This window comes from Engystomops pustulosus, chromosome 5, assembly GCF_040894005.1.
Source record: "Engystomops pustulosus chromosome 5, aEngPut4.maternal, whole genome shotgun sequence".
NCBI lineage: Eukaryota > Metazoa > Chordata > Amphibia > Anura > Leptodactylidae > Engystomops > Engystomops pustulosus.
This window is the reverse complement of record NC_092415.1, coordinates 7,484,898-7,504,304: the sequence shown is the minus strand read 5'-3', so window position 1 is coordinate 7,504,304 and position 19,407 is coordinate 7,484,898. Positions and strand designations below refer to the sequence as shown.

The window sequence follows — 19,407 nt, the reverse complement described above, 5'->3', positions numbered from 1 at the left end:
TGGTCACAGCAGCGACAGCAGAGAGCTCGGGCGCTGGTCACAGCAGCGACAGCAGAGAGCTCGGGCGCTGGTCACAGCAGCGACAGCAGAGAGCTCGGGCGCTGGTCACAGCAGCGACAGCAGAGAGCTCGGGCGCTGGTCACAGCAGCGACAGCAGAGAGCTCGGGCGCTGGTCACAGCAGGGACAGCAGAGAGCTCGGGCGCTGGTCACAGCAGCGACAGCAGAGAGCTCGGGCGCTGGTCACAGCAGCGACAGCAGAGAGCTCAGGCGCTGGTCACAGCAGGGACAGCAGAGAGCTCAGGCGCTGGTCACAGCAGGGACAGCAGAGAGCTCAGGCGCAGGTCACAGCAGGGACAGCAGAGAGCTCAGGCGCAGGTCACAGCAGGGACAGCAGAGAGCTCAGGCGCAGGTCACAGCAGGGACAGCAGAGAGCTCAGGCGCTGGTCACAGCAGGGACAGCAGAGAGCTCAGGCGCAGGTCACAGCAGGGACAGCAGAGAGCTCAGGCGCTGGTCACAGCAGGGGCAGCAGAGAGCTTCAAGAAGGATCTAGATGCCTTTTTACACCCAAACAACATTGAATAACATATATGATGTTACTAGTCCAATACACTTGGATTTCCATTCTCTAGATATATGTAAAAGGACACATGCATGCTCAGCCAAGATTGGGCGATTTTCTATACCCAAATATCACCCAACAGCCTGCATTTGGGTCAGCTGAAAACTATGTGGCCCAAGTGAAGAGAGGAGACCCCTATAATAATGTCTGTGGGGATCATAGGGACCAAAACCCCCACTGATCCCTGCATTGGAGGAGGAGCTGGAAGACCCCAAACAGCATAAATTCAGGAGCCTACTTACCTCGATGAAGGTGTTCAGGGTGGAGTTGGTTGGGTTGTGAGTGATCAGGAAGCGCATGTTTTTGTAGCAGACTTCCACGGGTGCAGGGCGATTAATCCGAGCCATGGCCGAGACGTCGAGAGATACAAAGGAGGAGATAAAAACGTACAAAAAACACAAATATTGTGCAAAATATCTAAAAAAAACCCAAACCGGTAAAGGGGTCGGGAGGCTGCACGGTAAACGGCAACAACCGACCGCCTGTCCACGAGGCTCAGGGTCAGTATCCAAATATTCACAGACAAAAAAACGTTCTTAATACTTAAGTTCCGAGACTTTTTTTTCCTTCCGTAGGGTAGAAAAGGAAATCTCCTGGTGACGAGTCCTGGCAGCTTCAGGGGGGCAAAACAGAGGATCCTTGTGGACCAATCACGTTACCCCATCTGGATAGACTGTGAATTTTACAGCCGGGACGGACTGTGAGCGGAGGACAGGGCTCCGTGGACACAAGAGTCTATTGCAGGAGGAGATCTGCGCACAGAGGCCTCTAATGGTGTGCGCTGCCCGCGAGCCGGCTCCAGAGCAACGGGCAAAGCGTGCAATTCATGCGGAGCGACGGTGTTGGGCGTGACAGTATTCAAAAGTGTTTTTCAGCAGCTCCATATATTTCCAACGTCAGAACTGGGGGAAAAAAAAAAAAGAAAGAAAAGTCACCAACAATTAATAATAATAATAAAAATAATAAAAATATATAAAATTATATTATTATTTATAATAAATAAAAAATTAATAAATAATAATAATAAAAAATAATAATAAAAGTAATAATAAAAATAAATAAAAAAACAACCACAATAATAATCTAATACAAAAAAAAAAAAAAAAAATCTATAAATACAGGCAATCCCCGGGTTACATACAGGATAGGTTCTGTAGGTTTGTCCGAACTGTATATTTTATAATTGTAGCTCCAGACAAAATTTTTTTGGGTCTCTTGACAATTGGATTTTAAAAATGTTGGGTTGTCATAAAAAACAGGATTAACACCAAATCTTAATTGCCGACACCTGTGATAACTGTTACAGCTGAATATTGTAGCCTAAAGAACAGTAAATTACCAACACCCATAGGTCCGTTTGTAACTAGGGATCGCCTGTAAATCGGGTGTTCTTAAGTAGGGGACTGTGTGTGTGTGTATGCGTGTGCGAGTGCATGTATGTGGGTATGCGTGCATGGATGTTTATATGGGTGCGCGTACGTGTGTGTTTGTTTGTGTGTAATATATATTTTAAAATAATTAGAAAAATAAAATATTAAAAAGTTCGAATAAAAAAATGCTACATATTATTTCTAAATGACACTTTCTATATAGTAAATGATTAGCTACGGTATTTTGTAATTTACTCATTTTTCATCATAAACACAAGAAATTTGGACAAAAACAAAAGAAAAAATCTACAAAAATTGAACAATAACGAAAAAAAATGAAGATGAACATTATGAATAATATAACTAAAATTGTTAAAAAAAATGTAAACATATGTTCATTATGAAAGCGGTGTCCTAAATAGTCATCAAAATAAGGCTCACGCTTTACAGCAAGCGGGAAAGCAAGATATACATATACCCACAGGAAGTTCATCCTGACATCTAGTGGCCAATGTAGATAAATCATGTGTTTACGGAGCCCACACACTCGCCTGCCACGTGACTCCTATCACGCAGAGGAGGTCACCCTCACATAGGGAACAACCAGCGGCACTACATGGCGGTATGTGATGGCTGTTACAAATGACCACGTGTGGGTGTGCAGCTCCCGTGGTCATTCTTGCTGCCCGGGAGTGATTTTTAGAGTATTATTTGAAGAATATAATCCCACAATGGCGGCACCATATGGCGGCACATTAGAGTCAACCTTATGGAGTAAATCTGTAACCTTGTTGCACACTTCCTCCTGAAACTACTGTAACAATAGACTCAATATATGAGGCTCTGGAATCTGGGACTTGGGGTGCGCAGGATGGACGGTGGCTCTAGTAGGACATACATAGGTGCACATTCAGCGCAGTAGAAGCTGTGACTATCTGTTGTGGTTTCTGTTCTTATTAACCCTGCGAGGGTCGGAGCCTCCGGGGCGCCGTGGCCTCGGTCAGTGATGCACAGGCGGCTTCCGATCCGCCTCTATATTTAGCCGTGTATTGATCACATGGAGGCCCCGAGGTGAGAGGCACGAGGCACATGTTTATCAAGTGACTGATAAGTGGAGGGGGGAAGAGGACAGGACAATAGGAGGATACCACCCAAGGTGACATCATTCTGGAAACCGTGGGCCCCACATGTCAGGCTATTCTTAGCACGACTGATACAATGACCATGGAGTAACGCCGTAAATCAGGAAAGGATGTGTCACTGGGCTTTCATCTCCATCTTTTAGTGACCCAGAAGGGTTGTCATAGCTCGGCAGTGATGTGCGAGGTGCAGGTGGTTACGTGCCAGATAAGGCAGCTCCACCGGTGGAGAGGGGGCAGACGCCGACATATCTGATAGGACGACTATAATGGGGAGTCTGAGGGGGCCAAGGCAGCTATTTAGGAGATGGGGGCCACAGCTATTGTTACTGCTTCCAGGCAATGGTTTGGGGGCTCACTATGATACATAGAGAGAAAAGAAAGAGGATGGGGGTGACATATTAGACCACCACATTGAGCACACAGCTCTGCTATATAGGGGTTGCTATATATTCCGTGTACCAGGACATCATCCCATAAATACACAACATCTATAGGATACAACGGCTCTTACAGCATTATATGTAGAGCGAGGCAATGAGCGCAGAATGAGGCCCCCGGGCTGGTGCCAGGCAGATGCCCCCCGGATGGACTCTCCATAGATGACACATCTTCAGGCAACACCGCAGTCTCTCTATAGGACATGAACCTGCCATGAAGAGTCTCCGCAAACAGCAGATTTGAACATCGCCGGCAGCCATCAGGCCTGGGGAGATTTTCTTTGCTGGGGAGATTTATTTTTGGAAGTGGCTTTTTATAGGATTAAGTGTTAAATAAACTATAAATAAGAGAAAGTATAAGGGAGGCAGCTGCGTGCCGTGTCCTCACCGACATACACAGGGTCCGGCAGGACGGAGGTCTCATACAGGTGACCCTCAGATCTCCACCGACCCTAGAGGTCAGCGGCGAGCGGTCACACAATGCACTGGAGACATAGAAAGGGGGGGGGGGGGGCAAAGTTTTTTTGCAATTTTCCTTCACTTCTCTGATTGAAGTTAAACAGACGGCTGATACCAAAGAGCAATAGGTTGATTTTACTTGCCATACATAAGGCTGCTCCCTTCAGCCTTAGTCACAGGGAGCAGCAGGTCATATCCACCAACTGAGTATTCGTGTACTAGCAACAAGTCTTTTGCCTGTTAACGATCCAAAAGAAGTGCTGCAGGTTACCAAAGGCAAGTGTTTAGGTCTAAATGCACCTGCGTTCTGGAGAGACCCCCCCCCCCCAATGAACGTTCCTAATTATTGTGAAGAATGAAGCTGATCCATCAGTAAGCGGAGGCGGATGTCAGCATATGACAGTCATCAGACGGAGCAGCGGGCGCTGGTGATGACTGTCGCAGCTCAGGGGACACCGGCCGGCTCATGGTCATACAGGGGTGCGGAGGGGGCACGGCAGGTCAGTAATGGAGAAGTATTGTACAATGAGTTCTATCGCACTGGACCGGCCAGTGAGAAGGAGCAAGGAACAGGGCGACCATGGGACCCAATATAAGCAACAAAAATAGGGGGGGTATAGCAGAAAATATAGAAATTATGAAGACTTTCTCCACCCACAAAAATACACCCTAAACATTGTGATCCCCAGACCACTAAGCAGTCACATGACATTCCACAACACACGGACTACAATGTAACAAATCCTTCCTGGTGTATCCAACCAGTGACGCTGTGCAAACAGATAGCAAACACACAATGACAGAGATAAGTATCTGTGTACCTTCTGTTACCTGAACAATAAGCACCTAGTGACCCCTGGCTGCACCCAAATCCACCTGTGACCCCTCGCCGCACATAGTGAGCCCTCTCTGCACGTAGACGCACCCAAGCGCAAACAGCAGGGAGTCATGGATATATGCAACAGCTCCCGTGCAAACCCCAAATCCATGACACATACTCCCCCCTCGGGGAACATGACCCTCTAGATCAGTGGTTCTCAACCTGTGGGTCGGGACCCCAGTGGGGGTCAAATGACCAAAACCAGGGGTCGCCTAAAGCCATCGGAGCCGCAATTTTACTGTGTTTTTACTGCTAATTGCATGGTTTGGGGTCACCACAGCATGAGGAACTGTATTGCGGGGACCGGCGCTGCAGACGGAGGACCCCATTATTACACACTAACATCTCAGTACAGATAGAAGCTGCCCATACAGACCTGGGACCGGTGCTGTAGGCGGAGGACCCCATTATTACACACTAACATCTCAGTACAGATATAGGCTGCCCATACAGACCTGGGACCGGCGCTGTAGACGGAGGACCCCATTATTACACACTAACATCTCAGTACAGATAGAAGCTGCCCATACAGACCTGGGACCGGTGCTACAGACGGAGGACCCCATTATTATACACTAACATCTCAGTACAGATATAGGCTGCCCATACAGACCTGGGACCGGCGCTGTAGACGGAGGACCCCATTATTACACACTAACATCTCAGTACAGATAGAAGCTGCCCATACAGACCTGGGACCGGTGCTGTAGGCGGAGGACCCCATTATTACACACTAACATCTCAGTACAGATATAGGCTGCCCATACAGACCTGGGACCGGCGCTGTAGACGGAGGACCCCATTATTACACACTAACATCTCAGTACAGATAGAAGCTGCCCATACAGACCTGGGACCGGCGCTGTAGACGGAGGACCCCATTATTATACACTAACATCTCAGTACAGATAGAAGCTGCCCATACAGACCTGGGACCGGTGCTACAGACGGAGGACCCCATTATTACACACTAACATCTCAGTACAGATATAGGCTGCCCATACAGACCTGGGACCGGTGCTACAGACGGAGGACCCCATTATTACACACTAACATCTCAGTACAGATATAGGCTGCCCATACAGACCTGGGACCGGTGCTACAGACGGAGGACCCCATTATTACACACTAACATCTCAGTACAGATATAGGCTGCCCATACAGACCTGGGACCGGTGCTACAGACGGAGGACCCCATTATTACACACTAACATCTCAGTACAGATATAGGCTGCCCATACAGACCTGGGACCGGCGCTACAGACGGAGGACCCTGCTGGGAGAAGCGTCAGCTTACAAGGCGAGGCTGGAAGTGCTGGGACTGCAGGCACATGATACTGACAGCGCTGAGCGGCTCATGTCACACACTGCATGCACTTGTAAGACTCTTACGGGAAATAATCCCTACACAAATACGCTTTTCTTCCTCCTCCTCCTGGTGTGGACGCAGGTTCCCTGCAGGAGAGGGGGGACTCAGGAGATCTGTTCACTAACACACAATCCTAGAGGACGTGTTCACACGCGGGGCAGGAATCACAGCACTGCTGCCCTGATACAATGTATCAGAGGAGGGGGATTCCCATCACTCCCATATCCCCTGTACAGTCTCCTCTCCCCGGGATGTAATGGCTGATAACAGAGAGTAATAGATTGTATCCTCCCTGTACAGTCTCTTCTCCCCGGTATGTAATGGCTGATAACAGAGAGTAATAGATTGTACCCCCCCCCTGTACAGTCTCCTCTCCCCGGGGTGTAATGGCTGATAACAGAGAGTAATAGATTGTACCCCCCCCCCCCTGTACAGTCTCCTCTCCCCGGGATGTAATGGCTGATAACAGAGAGTAATAGATTGTATCCCCCCCCCCTGTACAGTCTCCTCTCCCCGGGATGTAATGGCTGATAACAGAGAGTAATAGATTGTATCCCCCCTGTACAGTCTCCTCCCCCAGGGGTGTAATGGCTGATAACAGAGAGTAATAGATTGTATCCCCCCCTGTACAGTCTCCTCTCCCCGGGGTGTAATGGCTGATAACAGAGAGTAATAGATTGTATCCCCCCTGTACAGTCAGATAACAGAGAGCAGCAGCTCATGTTGGACATGGAGGTACCACTCCTCTAGGTTCAAGGCTCCTTATTTTGGAGATCCCCCGTATTTCTCTACATGAGGTCAGTATGGTAAGTCTTTGGAGCAGATGTATTCTCCGGTGATCTCCCTAATGCTGCCGGTGTCCTGTGGTCTGGCGGGGGGTGGGCATGTGGCGTGGCTGCTCCCGTGGACCCAGTGGCTCTTGCACGTTGCGCTGTCAGATGTAGGTTACACGTTGCACATTTCAATTGCAATATTCTGCACGGCGATTGTCTGCGGGGTCTTCTTACACGTACTGCTGTTACCATGGCAGCCGAGGGGGTCTGAATGGGAAGATTAGCACGACGCCGACAGGAGATGTATCCGTCATCAGCCCCGAGCATTAGGGGGGCAACAGCGTCATATCCCCCCAACATAGCTCCTAACAGCTACAGCCATTACACCCCGGGAATACAATCTATTACTCTCTGTTATCAGTCATTACATCCCGGGGAGAGGAGACTGTACAGGGGGGATACAATCTATTACTCTCTGTTATCAGCCATTACATCCCGGGGAGAGGAGACTGTACAGGGGGATACAATCTATTACTCTCTGTTATCAGCCATTACATCCCGGGGAGAGGAGACTGTACAGGGGGGGATACAATCTATTACTCTCTGTTATCAGCCATTACATCCCGGGGAGAGGAGACTGTACAGGGGGGGATACAATCTATTACTCTCTGTTATCAGCCATTACATCCCGGGGAGAGGAGACTGTACAGGGGGATACAATCTATTACTCTCTGTTATCAGCCATTACACCCCGGGGAGAGGAGACTGTACAGGGGGGATACAATCTATTACTCTCTGTTATCAGCCATTACATCCCGGGGAGAGGTGACTGTACAGGGGGGGGATACAATCTATTACTCTCTGTTATCAGCCATTACATCCCGGGGAGAGGAGACTGTACAGGGGGATACAATCTATTACTCTCTGTTATCAGCCATTACATCCCGGGGAGAGGAGACTGTACAGGGGGGATACAATCTATTACTCTCTGTTATCAGCCATTACACCCCGGGGAGAGGAGACTGTACAGGGGGGGATACAATCTATTACTCTCTGTTATCAGCCATTACATCCCGGGGAGAGGAGACTGTACAGGGGGGGAATACAATCTATTACTCTCTGTTATCAGCCATTACACCCCGGGGAGAGGAGACTGTACAGGGGGGGATACAATCTATTACTCTCTGTTATCAGCCATTACATCCCGGGGAGAGGTGACTGCACAGGGTGGGGGGGGGGGGGGAGATACAATCTATTACTCTCTGTTATCAGCCATTACACCCCGGGGAGAGGAGACTGTACAGGGGGGTATACAATCTATTACTCTCTGTTATCAGCCATTACATCCCGGGGAGAGGAGACTGTACAGGGGGGGATACAATCCATTACTCTCTGTTATCAGCCATTACATCCCGGGGAGAGGTGACTGTACAGGGGGGGATACAATCTATTACTCTCTGTTATCAGCCATTACATCCCGGGGAGAGGAGACTGTACAGGGGGGGATACAATCTATTACTCTCCGTTATCAGCCATTACATCCCGGGGAGAGGAGACTGTACAGGGGGGATACAATCTATTACTCTCTGTTATCAGCCATGTTGTGCAGGCAGTACATACACGGGACACTGTGTAGCACAGACTTCACTAGAGATTCAGCTGACAGTCGGCAGTGACAACAGTTTCGCGGTCGCCATGGCGCTGGTAACCTTGTGCCTTGTGATGATTTATGTAAAGTACAACTTACTTGGAATTAAGTTTCAGAAGTTCTACCGAAGGGAAACCCGATTACAAGAAAATAATTCAGGCCCAAACAAGGATTAGTAATCTCTTAAAGGAGTTGTCCAGAGGTCAGTATTAAGGGGATGGTGTTGAGCGGTTATACCAGAAGTGGCATGATGAGCCACAGAATAATAATAATAATAATAATAATAATAATAATAATAATAATAATACAGCAGTAGCCACACAGCCCCCTAAAACTTATAGGAACCATTAAATTCTCCTGCAGACCCCCATTGATATAAAATACCGCCCCATCCTGACGAAATATCTGACATATAAAGTCGAAAACATTTCGCATTCCACTGGTGGGGTCTGAGTGCACTGGGGGTGTATCCTCACACTGCTGTGTTCTAAGCTCTGTGCATATCCTGTATTCAGCCAGGTCCCTGCTTCAGCCTTTACTCCGAGAGGTGAACATAGATTCCTGCACCCTCCACCAATCAGTGTGAGGTAATGTCTCCCAGTGCTATCCTGGAATAAAAATCCGTATATCACAGTCCTGCTGCTACTACCAACATGCACAAAGGTCTGAGATCATCTCTCTCCAGGGAAAATACCAATACTTGCTGCAGAGCGCACAGCATTGTGAGGACACATCTCCCAGTATAATCCTGGAATATAAATACGTATATCACAGTCCTGCTGCTACTACCAACATGCACAAAGGTCTAATTACACATCTCTCCAGGGACAATACCCAACATGGTCCACAGTACTGCCTGATGGCACCTGCTGGCACATTCTCTAAGATTCGGGCCCTTGCATCGGTAGGGAATGTTCCTCAGTTATTATAGTCTGCAGAGTGTCTTGGCCTGACTCGTACGGGTGCTCCAGCCAAATATAGGCTCAGCCACCCGCCCCGCGCCCCCTGTAACCTGAGCTCACATCACACGTACAGCAGGTTACATGGGACCGACCCAAGTCTTCTTCAGGAGGATATTTCAGTTTTTACCTTATATGCTGTGTACGCAGTACATGGAGTACACAGCGCCGCCCCTCCCCCGCTAGATCCTCTGCAGCACAACTGGACCCACAACGCACCAAAACAAACCTTAATTTTAGAACAAAGACGTAAATCCCCAGGAAATCCCATGATGAGGATCCCATAAGATGCATCAACACTGGATAATCGGGATGAGCATTTCCCCCCAAATAGGACATGGAAATACGACTTCCTGTTACACCCTCTTGGAAGAAGTCTTAAAAAGGTCCCTCCACGTGTAGGCTCTATCCCCAATCTGCATCAGGCGGAGAGGGGCAACGGCAGAGGGAGTAGGGGCAACGGCAGAGGGAGTAGGGGCAACGGCAGAGGGAGTAGGGGCAACGGCAGAGGGAGTAGGGGCAACGGCAGAGGGAGTAGGGGCAACGGCAGAGGGAGTAGTGGCATTACTTAGGATTGGACCCCTGTAATGCAATAACGGGATGGTTCTGGAGAATCCCCAAAGTTATCTCTAATAGGAGCTGAGATACCAAGTGCAGCCACTAAACAACCAACCAACCAAGACGGCAGCTTTTTGAGACCTGTAGACACTTAGCTCCATCTAGTGGTGGCCGCAGGAGGATATCATTTACCTCTACAGGTCACTGAGCTATTTATCAGAAATGCAGGGCCTTGACCCATGTGGAATCCGTAGCCTATAAAGATTGGGCAGATGTCACCTTATGCAGGGCCTCTTTTGGACAATATGGATGATATGGAGCAGCGAGGTTCCCCCGCTTGGCATCTTGGTTTGGCTCAGGCACAGCCCTATATGAGGCAGCTAATCTGTGCAGTACAGCATGTCATTTGGGCTCAATAAACCAAGAAAAACCTGAGCTGGACCGATGTGCAGTGTCTGCACCAGTGAGCTGGACCCAGACGCTGGCACTGTAGGTGAACTTACAATGAGTGGGTGCGATGGGTGCCAGCCGCGGCGGCAAGAATGTGGAGATCTAATCTGGTACAGTCTGCTGGATCCACAATACAAGGTGCCAGCGCTCTTAGTGAATTGCGGCAGACCCCAATAATCATCAGACAACGTATCGCGTGATTGCAACAGGACCGGGTAAGTAAATCTGCCCCAATGTGCTCAGCACGTGGTGTCTGTGCATAATATATATCTATCTATCTATGGTGGCCATGAGCTAGCCGTTGTCTTTGTTCCCCCACCCCCAGATATGTGCATGGGGTCTCATCCTTCTTATAACTGAGGGCCTGTTACAAATGTATCTAACCCAGGACAATCCTCAGCAGCAGCACAAATCATCTCATGATACTTTGTTACATGTTACACTATCAGTCTGGAGCACAGGCTATTCATCCATTAGGGGGCTGAGCACGTTACATCTTACCCTCTAGGGCAGTGGTGGCGGACCTATGGCACTGGTGCCGGAGGTGGCACTCAGAGCCCTTTTTGTGGGCACCCAGGCCATCACCAGAGAGGACTCCAGGTATCTTCCTGCAGTCCCAGACAGCCCAGGACTTGCTGTGCATAGAGCTATTTTAAAGTGACAGCTCTACCTGGGACTACTGGAGGAGTGGGAAGGTGTTGTGACTGAGCAGGGAGTATAAATCACAAATAAAATTTCTGTGTTGGCACTCTGCAATAAATAAGTGGGTCTTGGTTGTAGTTTGGGCACTCGGTCTCTAAAAGGTTCGCCATCACTGCTCTAGGGGGAAGATAAGGACAGCAAGCAGAGATCTTGAAAATGGATGCAATGGGTGGAAAGACAAAGCCTATGAGAAAGTTGCAGAGGTATTTATTACACAATATTTCTGCTGTCTACATGGGAATTATTAGCACCAATTACTGCCTGCAGATTCCAGCAGAAGGGCCCTCGATGCTCCCCATCCCCACGGGGCCCCTTGTGATATCTGAAGTAAACACGAGGTGCGAGGATGGAAACAGACTCAGGCAACGCAAACAAGATATTTACCAAAGCTCAGCATTAAAGGGGCACCCGCCACCAACCGCTGAAGCCACCACTACCATCTACAGGACTATTAAAGGGGTTCAACCACGTGCTCCCCTGGTGTCTGGTCTCTTAAAGGGGTTGGCAGGGAATTTTCCAAATTCTGGTCCACGTCAAAGCAAAGGAGATGGCTACATGCAAGGACCCCCCACCTGAAGTGATAGCACCCATCATGCTCAGGTAGTCACTAACCCTAATGGTCGCACATTGTCCATGTAAGCTCTGTGATTGGCTGAGGATCACCAGAACGATGGACAGATCACAATCACTTCAGCTCCCGGCAGGAAGACGCACTAGTTCCCAATTCTAAAGGAGGGGAGCGGAATGGACCTGATAAATCTGTCAGGAACATCGGAATTCACAGGATAAAACTGTCTGAAGGGAAAAGTGGCGCAGGTCGGAAAAGGTCACAATGTCTCAATTGTAAGAAACTGGCAAAACAGCTGTACCCTATAGATGCAGATATACAGAGACCGTCCCTGCGTTACATACAAGAACAAATCTATGGAACCCAAGTTGAATTTGTATGTAAGTCAAAACTGTATATTTTAGAATTGTGGCCAGACAAAAATTTCTTATGCCCCGGTGACAATTGGGAGTTTCAAAATTATTTGCTGTAACGGGACCAAGAATTAGCAATAAAGCTTCATTACAGACACCTTACAGCTGATCATTGCAGTCTGGGGCTATAGTAACATCCAGAGAGGTCACAGGGCGCAGAGGGATCCGTCTGTAAGTCCGGTGTCCTTAAGTAGGGGACTGCCTGTATAATATATCTATATATATATCTATCCTCTTAGATCCAATTCTGACCGAAAGGACAAAGAGCGTTGCAATCAGACTCAACACTCATTTACATATATTTGAATATTCCAAATAACCAAAAAGAAAAACAATGGAGAAGATGTAAATGTCTGTGCGAGGTGCAGGAGTGAGGGTGGCGTGACTGTAGGTGGGTTCCTATGTGGGGCTCGGACCAGGTCATGTGAGGACGAGGATCTGGACCCGATTACTCAGACTCTGGATCCGGCCATAGCGGCGATCGTTATTCTTTCCACCTGGTAGTTAATGAGTACGAGTGATGGAGATCCCAGACGGACGCTATGTGCGCCATGGTGGGTGAGGGGGGGGGGGGCTGTCCCGCCATAACAGGAGGGTTTCTTTATTTAATGGGTCATTAAAACCGACACCAAACCCAACACTAAACCTCTGAGGGCGTCAGGATTTTAACACCTGCAGCCGTAATAAAGACGCGACAGACAGAAGTAGAGGAATGACGACTCATTATACAAAACTAGGTTTTAAAAAATTTCTTAAAATTAAAGCGACATGTCGGAGGAAAGCAGATGGCGCATGGTCCACAGCAGCACAGAGTATTTCAGGGTAAGGGGTGATCACAGACTGAGGATCTGCAGGGTCCACAGCACAGAGGATTTCAGAGGATGGGAGTCTGCAGATCTTATAGAATATTACACAGTAAAAGGAACTTGGAAGGTAACAGCAGCACAGAGTATTTCAGGAGAGGTGGATTTAGAGAGATCAGTCCTCTAGTAATTATAAAAGGAGCGGGGTCCACAGCAGCACAGAGGAGCTGAGGAGAGGAGTGTGACAGGGAGCTGTCCAATCATGTGATGAGGGGCTGCATGTGGCAAGGACAGAGGTGAGTGGAAGGGATGGGATCGCCAGCAGCACAGAGGATTTCAGGATAAGGGATGTATGGATTTTAAAGGAGAGGACAGGGCTGCATGTGGCAAGGACAGAGTCACCATATGAGATGTAGGGGAGTGGAAGGGATGGGGTCGCCAGCAGCACAGAGGATTTCTTGCAAGTTGCATCAATTACCCCAGACCTGTCTGCATCCGCCGCAGCAGAAATATGACTCCTGGCATATCCCATAGCCTGCACTAATGGGAGTAGTAGTATAGCAACATCTTAAAAACTGAAGTGGATGATCACAGAGAACAAGAGAGACAGCAGAGCGTCCCCTTATGATATCCTGATGACATCAGTGCACACCTGGGAATCATTACCCCTCCAGAACTACAAGGTATCGAGCAGACAACACTGAGCGCTATTATGTAACCCCGTGTGTGCCATGCACCCCACTCACTAGTTACATTCCTGCACCCCGGCAGTATTACGGGGCGTCACAGCGAGGAAAGGCGCAGGGGCTCTGATCCCCCCGTGGAGAGAACGGGAAAGGCCAAGTCCTTGGCAGCAGAAAACGAGCTCTGTAGCTCTTAAAGGGTCCCTCCAGATGACTTCCCACAATTCCACGCACTGCAAATACCCCTCAGGGGGTGTAGAAGCCTGTTCATCCTGGGCCTCCTGGTTCATGAATCAGAACTATAGTGAAAGCACTATACAAAAGCATATGATAATAGCATCATAGGGAAAATGTATCATTAAAGGGATCCCCTAGGGATAAGAGATATGCGTGATCGCTGCGGGATCCTCCCGGGGGTCCCAGTGGTCGTACCTGTCGATTTAAATCTTACCCCACTGCCTTTTCTGGTGAAACCCCTTTGATGAAACCTTGGGCCATGCTTCGCTGTACTATGTGGATGTTGCTGACGTTTCATGAACCAGCAAGCTTAGGATGAACAAATCTTCTGAAACCTGACACATAGGGGAAATATTACGGCCATAAGGAGAAGGACTGGGATGTAAAGCATGGAGGACAGACACTGCAGGTAAACTGGAGTCACAATATGTGACAAATCCACGTAAAGAGGCACGTTACCTGCAGTGGCCACAAGGTTATCCGTGGAAGTTTGTAAGAACAAGAGTGCCTAATATCGAGTGCTGCTGTATCTTGCTCACAGATGGGGGTCCCGCCGTATAGGAGACCACCCTTCCATGATGCTCACAGAGCCTTAATGGAGGACATGGACTGAGGTCATCTTCATGATCCACGCAGGTCACATTGTTCTAAACCAGACAGGCAGAATGGGACAAGATGGACCCCCCATGTAGGACTAGGGAATGGTCAGGGAAAGGTAACTAGATGCCACCAGGAGGGGGGCCGCACTGGCATCAGTCCTGGCACTGCACGTGGTAAATCAGGACATCTGCAGAACAAATAAAGGACGGTGAGGGTATCGGATGGCGCCTCTGTGCCGCAGACATTTAGGTCACACCGGGGGGTAGGGGGGATATAATGGCTTGTACTGTGTGATGGATGCAAGTAATAGACACCGGACCGCGATGATAACAAGACCCTGACCCAAAAAAAACGTCTACATGCAGATTGGACCAACAAGTCACAAAGACCCATCTCTCTCTATACTGGCTATACCCGAGAATCCATTCTATTGTTTGCTGTTATCAGCCAGGCTTAGGAAAGATGTTGGGGGAAAACTATATGAATGCTGTCTATTGCTCCCTGTTATCAGCCATCAGTTAGGAGGGTAGAGTTTCATGCTGTTAACTCTATACACAGGTAGGTGATTGCTTGGGGTCTGAACATTGGCATCACAAGTCCTGCAAGCGTTGTACTATGCCATCTCCAGCAGTGCCATGCTCCGTCAATGGAGGGGCAGCATGCGGGCATGACAGGGGCGCCAGGAGGCACGAGTGTGGTGGTCACAGTGGTGGGACCCCCATCAATCAGCATGCTATCCCAATCCTTTATGAACATATAACTAACACATGAGTACAGACACACAGAGACCCAACACTGAAAGGAGGGAATAAAAAACAAACAAAAAAAAAACAACAACAAAGAATCGCAACTTTGTTTCTGTAGAAGCTTTCCAGATATTCTGTAAACATATACAATTTATGACAAACCATCTAAACTAAACAACCACAATCTATAAACGGGATTCTCCCTCCTGCCGCAGAACTACAACTCTCACCGTGCTTTAGTATAACCCGTCATGGTGTCAGCTGTAGCAAAACGTCAACCGTCTGTCTACGCCAATCACCATTATCGGTAAAATATACATAAACATAAAACTATCTACTTCTATAATCCGTCATAATACTCGCATCTAACAACGATTAAAAAAATGATAAACACACCAAAGACATAATAGTCATAAAATAATAAAAAAAATATAGTAATGAAAATAAAAATAATGAATAGAACCTTCTAGAATACTACATGATAAACAATAGCAAGAGACAGAATAAACAGTAATAAAATAATGAAAATAAAAATAATGAATAGAACTATCAAAATACTACATGATAAACAATAGCAAAAAAGACACAATAAAAGCCGCCATAAAAAAAATACACTAAATAATCACATTAATTAAAATACATAAAAACACAATTATACATAACAAGTGCCGAGCACCTCCTGGCTGTCATCTATATCTTGGATGAGGTTGTGAAATCCTATAACCCCTCAGTTTGGATCCAGAGGAAGACACAGAGGAGCGGATCTCCAGCTGTGAGCAGTCCTCTGATCCTATAAACAGCGCCTCCTCCATGAGAATGATGTACCCCCCCATAGGTGATCCCCTCACACACCTCCACAGAAGCACATGCCGGGGTGCCGGGGGTCCTGTAGCATGCGGTGCAGCAGAGCAGAGTGTGACATCCCGGGGTTGGGGGCGCCTCTATCCCTGGGATTCCCCTCCTATCAGCAGCTGGGAGCTGTCACACGTTCTGCTCACGTCAATGGTTTTCCTGCCTTGGAAGGAGCGTGATCAGGAAATAAAGAAATAAGTGCCGCGCAGCAGACACACACACACAGCTCTGCTACATCACAGGCACTGGGCAAATGCTTATATACAGAAGGAGGGCGAGGGTACTGGTGCCAACATCCATGCCCACAGCATATGATGAAGCAGAGCCGATTGTGTCAGTTAACATCATGATACAAGCAGCTGCTGAGCCAAATGACAAACTCAGAACAACTACATCAAGTGAGCCCAATGACAGAAAGAGTACAATATCACGGTTCCTAATCAGCTCTGCTACATCTACATGCCCAGACACATATGTAGCAGAGCTGTAAGACAAACACCATCCCGCGTCTGACAAACTGGGCTCTGAATCATATGTCCGCCATACGATATGACATCACGTAGCCCTAACAGCTCAGCTACATCTAAACGCACAAACCTGAACCAAATGACAAGCATAATACAACCTGACAAACTCAGCTCTGCACTGCAAGTCACTGAAAGGTAAGAGAATACCATCTGAACTAAAAGTAAATGAGTGAAAAGTCACACACATCCCTGCAGCAGCTGACAAACTCAGCTCTGCATTAAATAAATCACGCTTGCCAACTGAAAAAGGGAGATATCATAGCGCCCAATGAGCTCAGCTACATCTGTATGTGCAGACATATCCACACGTGTATCCAGAAGAAGTGTGGGATCCACAATACCGCATCTGACAAACTCCGCTCTGCATCACGAGAAAGATCATACACAAAAATGAGATGTCACTGTGTCCAATCGGCTCAGCTACATCTGTACAACATATTAGAGATGATTAACAAACACAATATGAAATCGGAAGAACTCCGCTCCGCTTCATAACCGCCAAGAGGAAACCTTGTACTTCTAAGCTAGAGATAAGAGCGACGAATCACGACGCACAATCAGCACAGCTACATCTGCGAACAAACGTCCACATGAGCTGCAAGACCAGCACCTGACAAACTCAGCTCTGCACCATAACCTACAAAACAAAAACATCAGATCTTTCCATTCCTGCTATAACCAGGCTTCCGTTTGCCTGGTTATAATACAGAGCTGAGTGTGTCACACTGTTTGGCTCTGCTGCATACAAGTGTGTGTAGATGTAGCAGAGCTGATCCGACGTGATAACTCCCCCTTATCTTCTAGAAGTGTAAGATATCATGATGCCTCATCAGCTCTGCTTCATCTGCGTAACCCCCACACATGTAGCAGAGCTTAATGTGTTTTAAGGGTACACAGCAGTTATATCCAGTGCTTTCTAGTGTAGGATACATATACACAGTGTTGTGTCAGTCTTTACTGCACCTCTAGTATTGTATCAAGCACCAGGAAGATCAGGATGATCACAGCGACTCCAACAGATACGGACCCCCACTCCCTCCCCCCCCCACCCCACTCTGATTTCTAGAAAGTAGCCAAGTGTTTAGGAGCCCAGTGCGGGACTCCAGGCATTTCCTGCTGTTCTCCATCTCAGTCTGTCTTCAATTAGTGATGTCAATGCCAGCCCCCGAAACACCAGGAGAGGGGGGTCCACAGGGGAGTCCAGCTGCAGGTCCATTACTGGCAATGATGACCGCCATGCGGGGTCAGGGGGAGTGTAGCCAGAGCTGGAAGAGGCGCATATGACGGTATAAGCTCCCGTCACAGACGTCACAATACTGCTCACAGCTGAGGGTTTGCTACAGTTGAAGCCGGTCTAGACAATGTTCTCGAGCTAAATCATCTGTTACATTGTATAATACAAGTACCATGACAATGTTTTCTAGTCATAGATTTTACTTCTTGTCCCACCATTCACATTACAGATCTGACCTGTGCGTATGTTAGTAGCAGCAGCACAGAGATATGGATACATATTCCAGGATTGTAGCTTCACTATGTGCACTGGGGGAATGTTCTCACACTGCTGTGCTCTGTGCTCTCTGCAGCCAGTGTTGGGTAGTATCCCTGGAGAGACGTGTAATCAGACCTTTGAGTGTGTTAGTTGAAGCAGAACTGTGATATATGGATTTATATGCACAAATAGATGCGTTTCCTAGAGCATAACCCTGCTGTGCTCTCAACACTCTGCAATCATCTGCTTTACAGCTACTCCCCGCACTACAAGTGCCCCTGATCTAGCAGGCTTCAGGCCGATTACTAAAGCAGTTAGGGGGAAAGGGCTGTGGAGCAGCTCAATGCAGAGAGCACAGCAGTGCGAGGACACATCCCCAGTGCATTCAGTCAAGCTACAATCTTGAAATATAAATCCATATATCACAGTCCTGCAGCTACTAACAACATACACAAAGGTCTCATCTCTTCAAGGACAATACCAAAACACTGGCTGCAAACAGAAGAGAGCACAGTAGTGTGAGGTCTGATTACACGTCTCCCCAGGGACAATACATAACACTGGCTGCAGAGAGCACAGAGCACAGCAGTGTGAGGTCTGATTACACGTCTCCCCAGGGACAATACATAACACTGGCTGCACAGAGCACAGCAGTGTGAGGTCTGATTACACGTCTCCCCAGGGACAATACATAACACTGGCTGCAGAGAGCAGAGAGCACAGCAGTGTGAGGTCTGATTACACATCTCTCCAGGGACAATACATAACACTGGCTGCAGAGAGCACAGAGCACAGCAGTGTGAGGTCTGATTACACATCTCTCCAGGGACAATACATAACACTGGCTGCAGAGAGCACAGAGCACAGCAGTGTGAGGTCTGATTACACATCTCTCCAGGGACAGTACATAACACTGGCTGCAGAGAGCACAGAGCACAGCAGTGTGAGGTATAATTACACATCTCTCCAGGGACACTACATAACACTGGCTGCAGAGAGCACAGAGCACAGCAGTGTGAGGTCTGATTACACATCTCTCCAGGGACAATACATAACACTGGCTGCAGAGAGCACAGAGCACAGCAGTGTGAGGTCTGATTACACATCTCTCCAGGGAC

At 48.0% G+C, this 19,407-nt stretch overlaps 1 protein-coding gene across 3 annotated transcripts in view; it reads right to left on the bottom strand.

Moving 5' to 3' along the window:
• PTP4A3 (protein tyrosine phosphatase 4A3) overlaps nucleotides 1-19,407 on the bottom strand; it is a 61,557-nt gene that overhangs the window by 11,632 nt on the left and 30,518 nt on the right. The window contains exons 1-2 of one of the 3 annotated variants that reach the window (XM_072151094.1): nucleotides 16,271-16,388; nucleotides 864-1,523 (exon numbers count right to left, since the gene is read on the bottom strand). In XM_072151094.1, coding sequence (XP_072007195.1) covers nucleotides 864-968 — 105 coding nt within the window. In that variant the 5' untranslated portion in view covers nucleotides 969-1,523; nucleotides 16,271-16,388. Of the gene's footprint in view, nucleotides 1-863; nucleotides 1,524-6,154; nucleotides 6,301-16,270; nucleotides 16,389-19,407 lie in introns of those variants that run through there. The other 2 variants (XM_072151096.1, XM_072151093.1) reach the window with 2 other exon arrangements.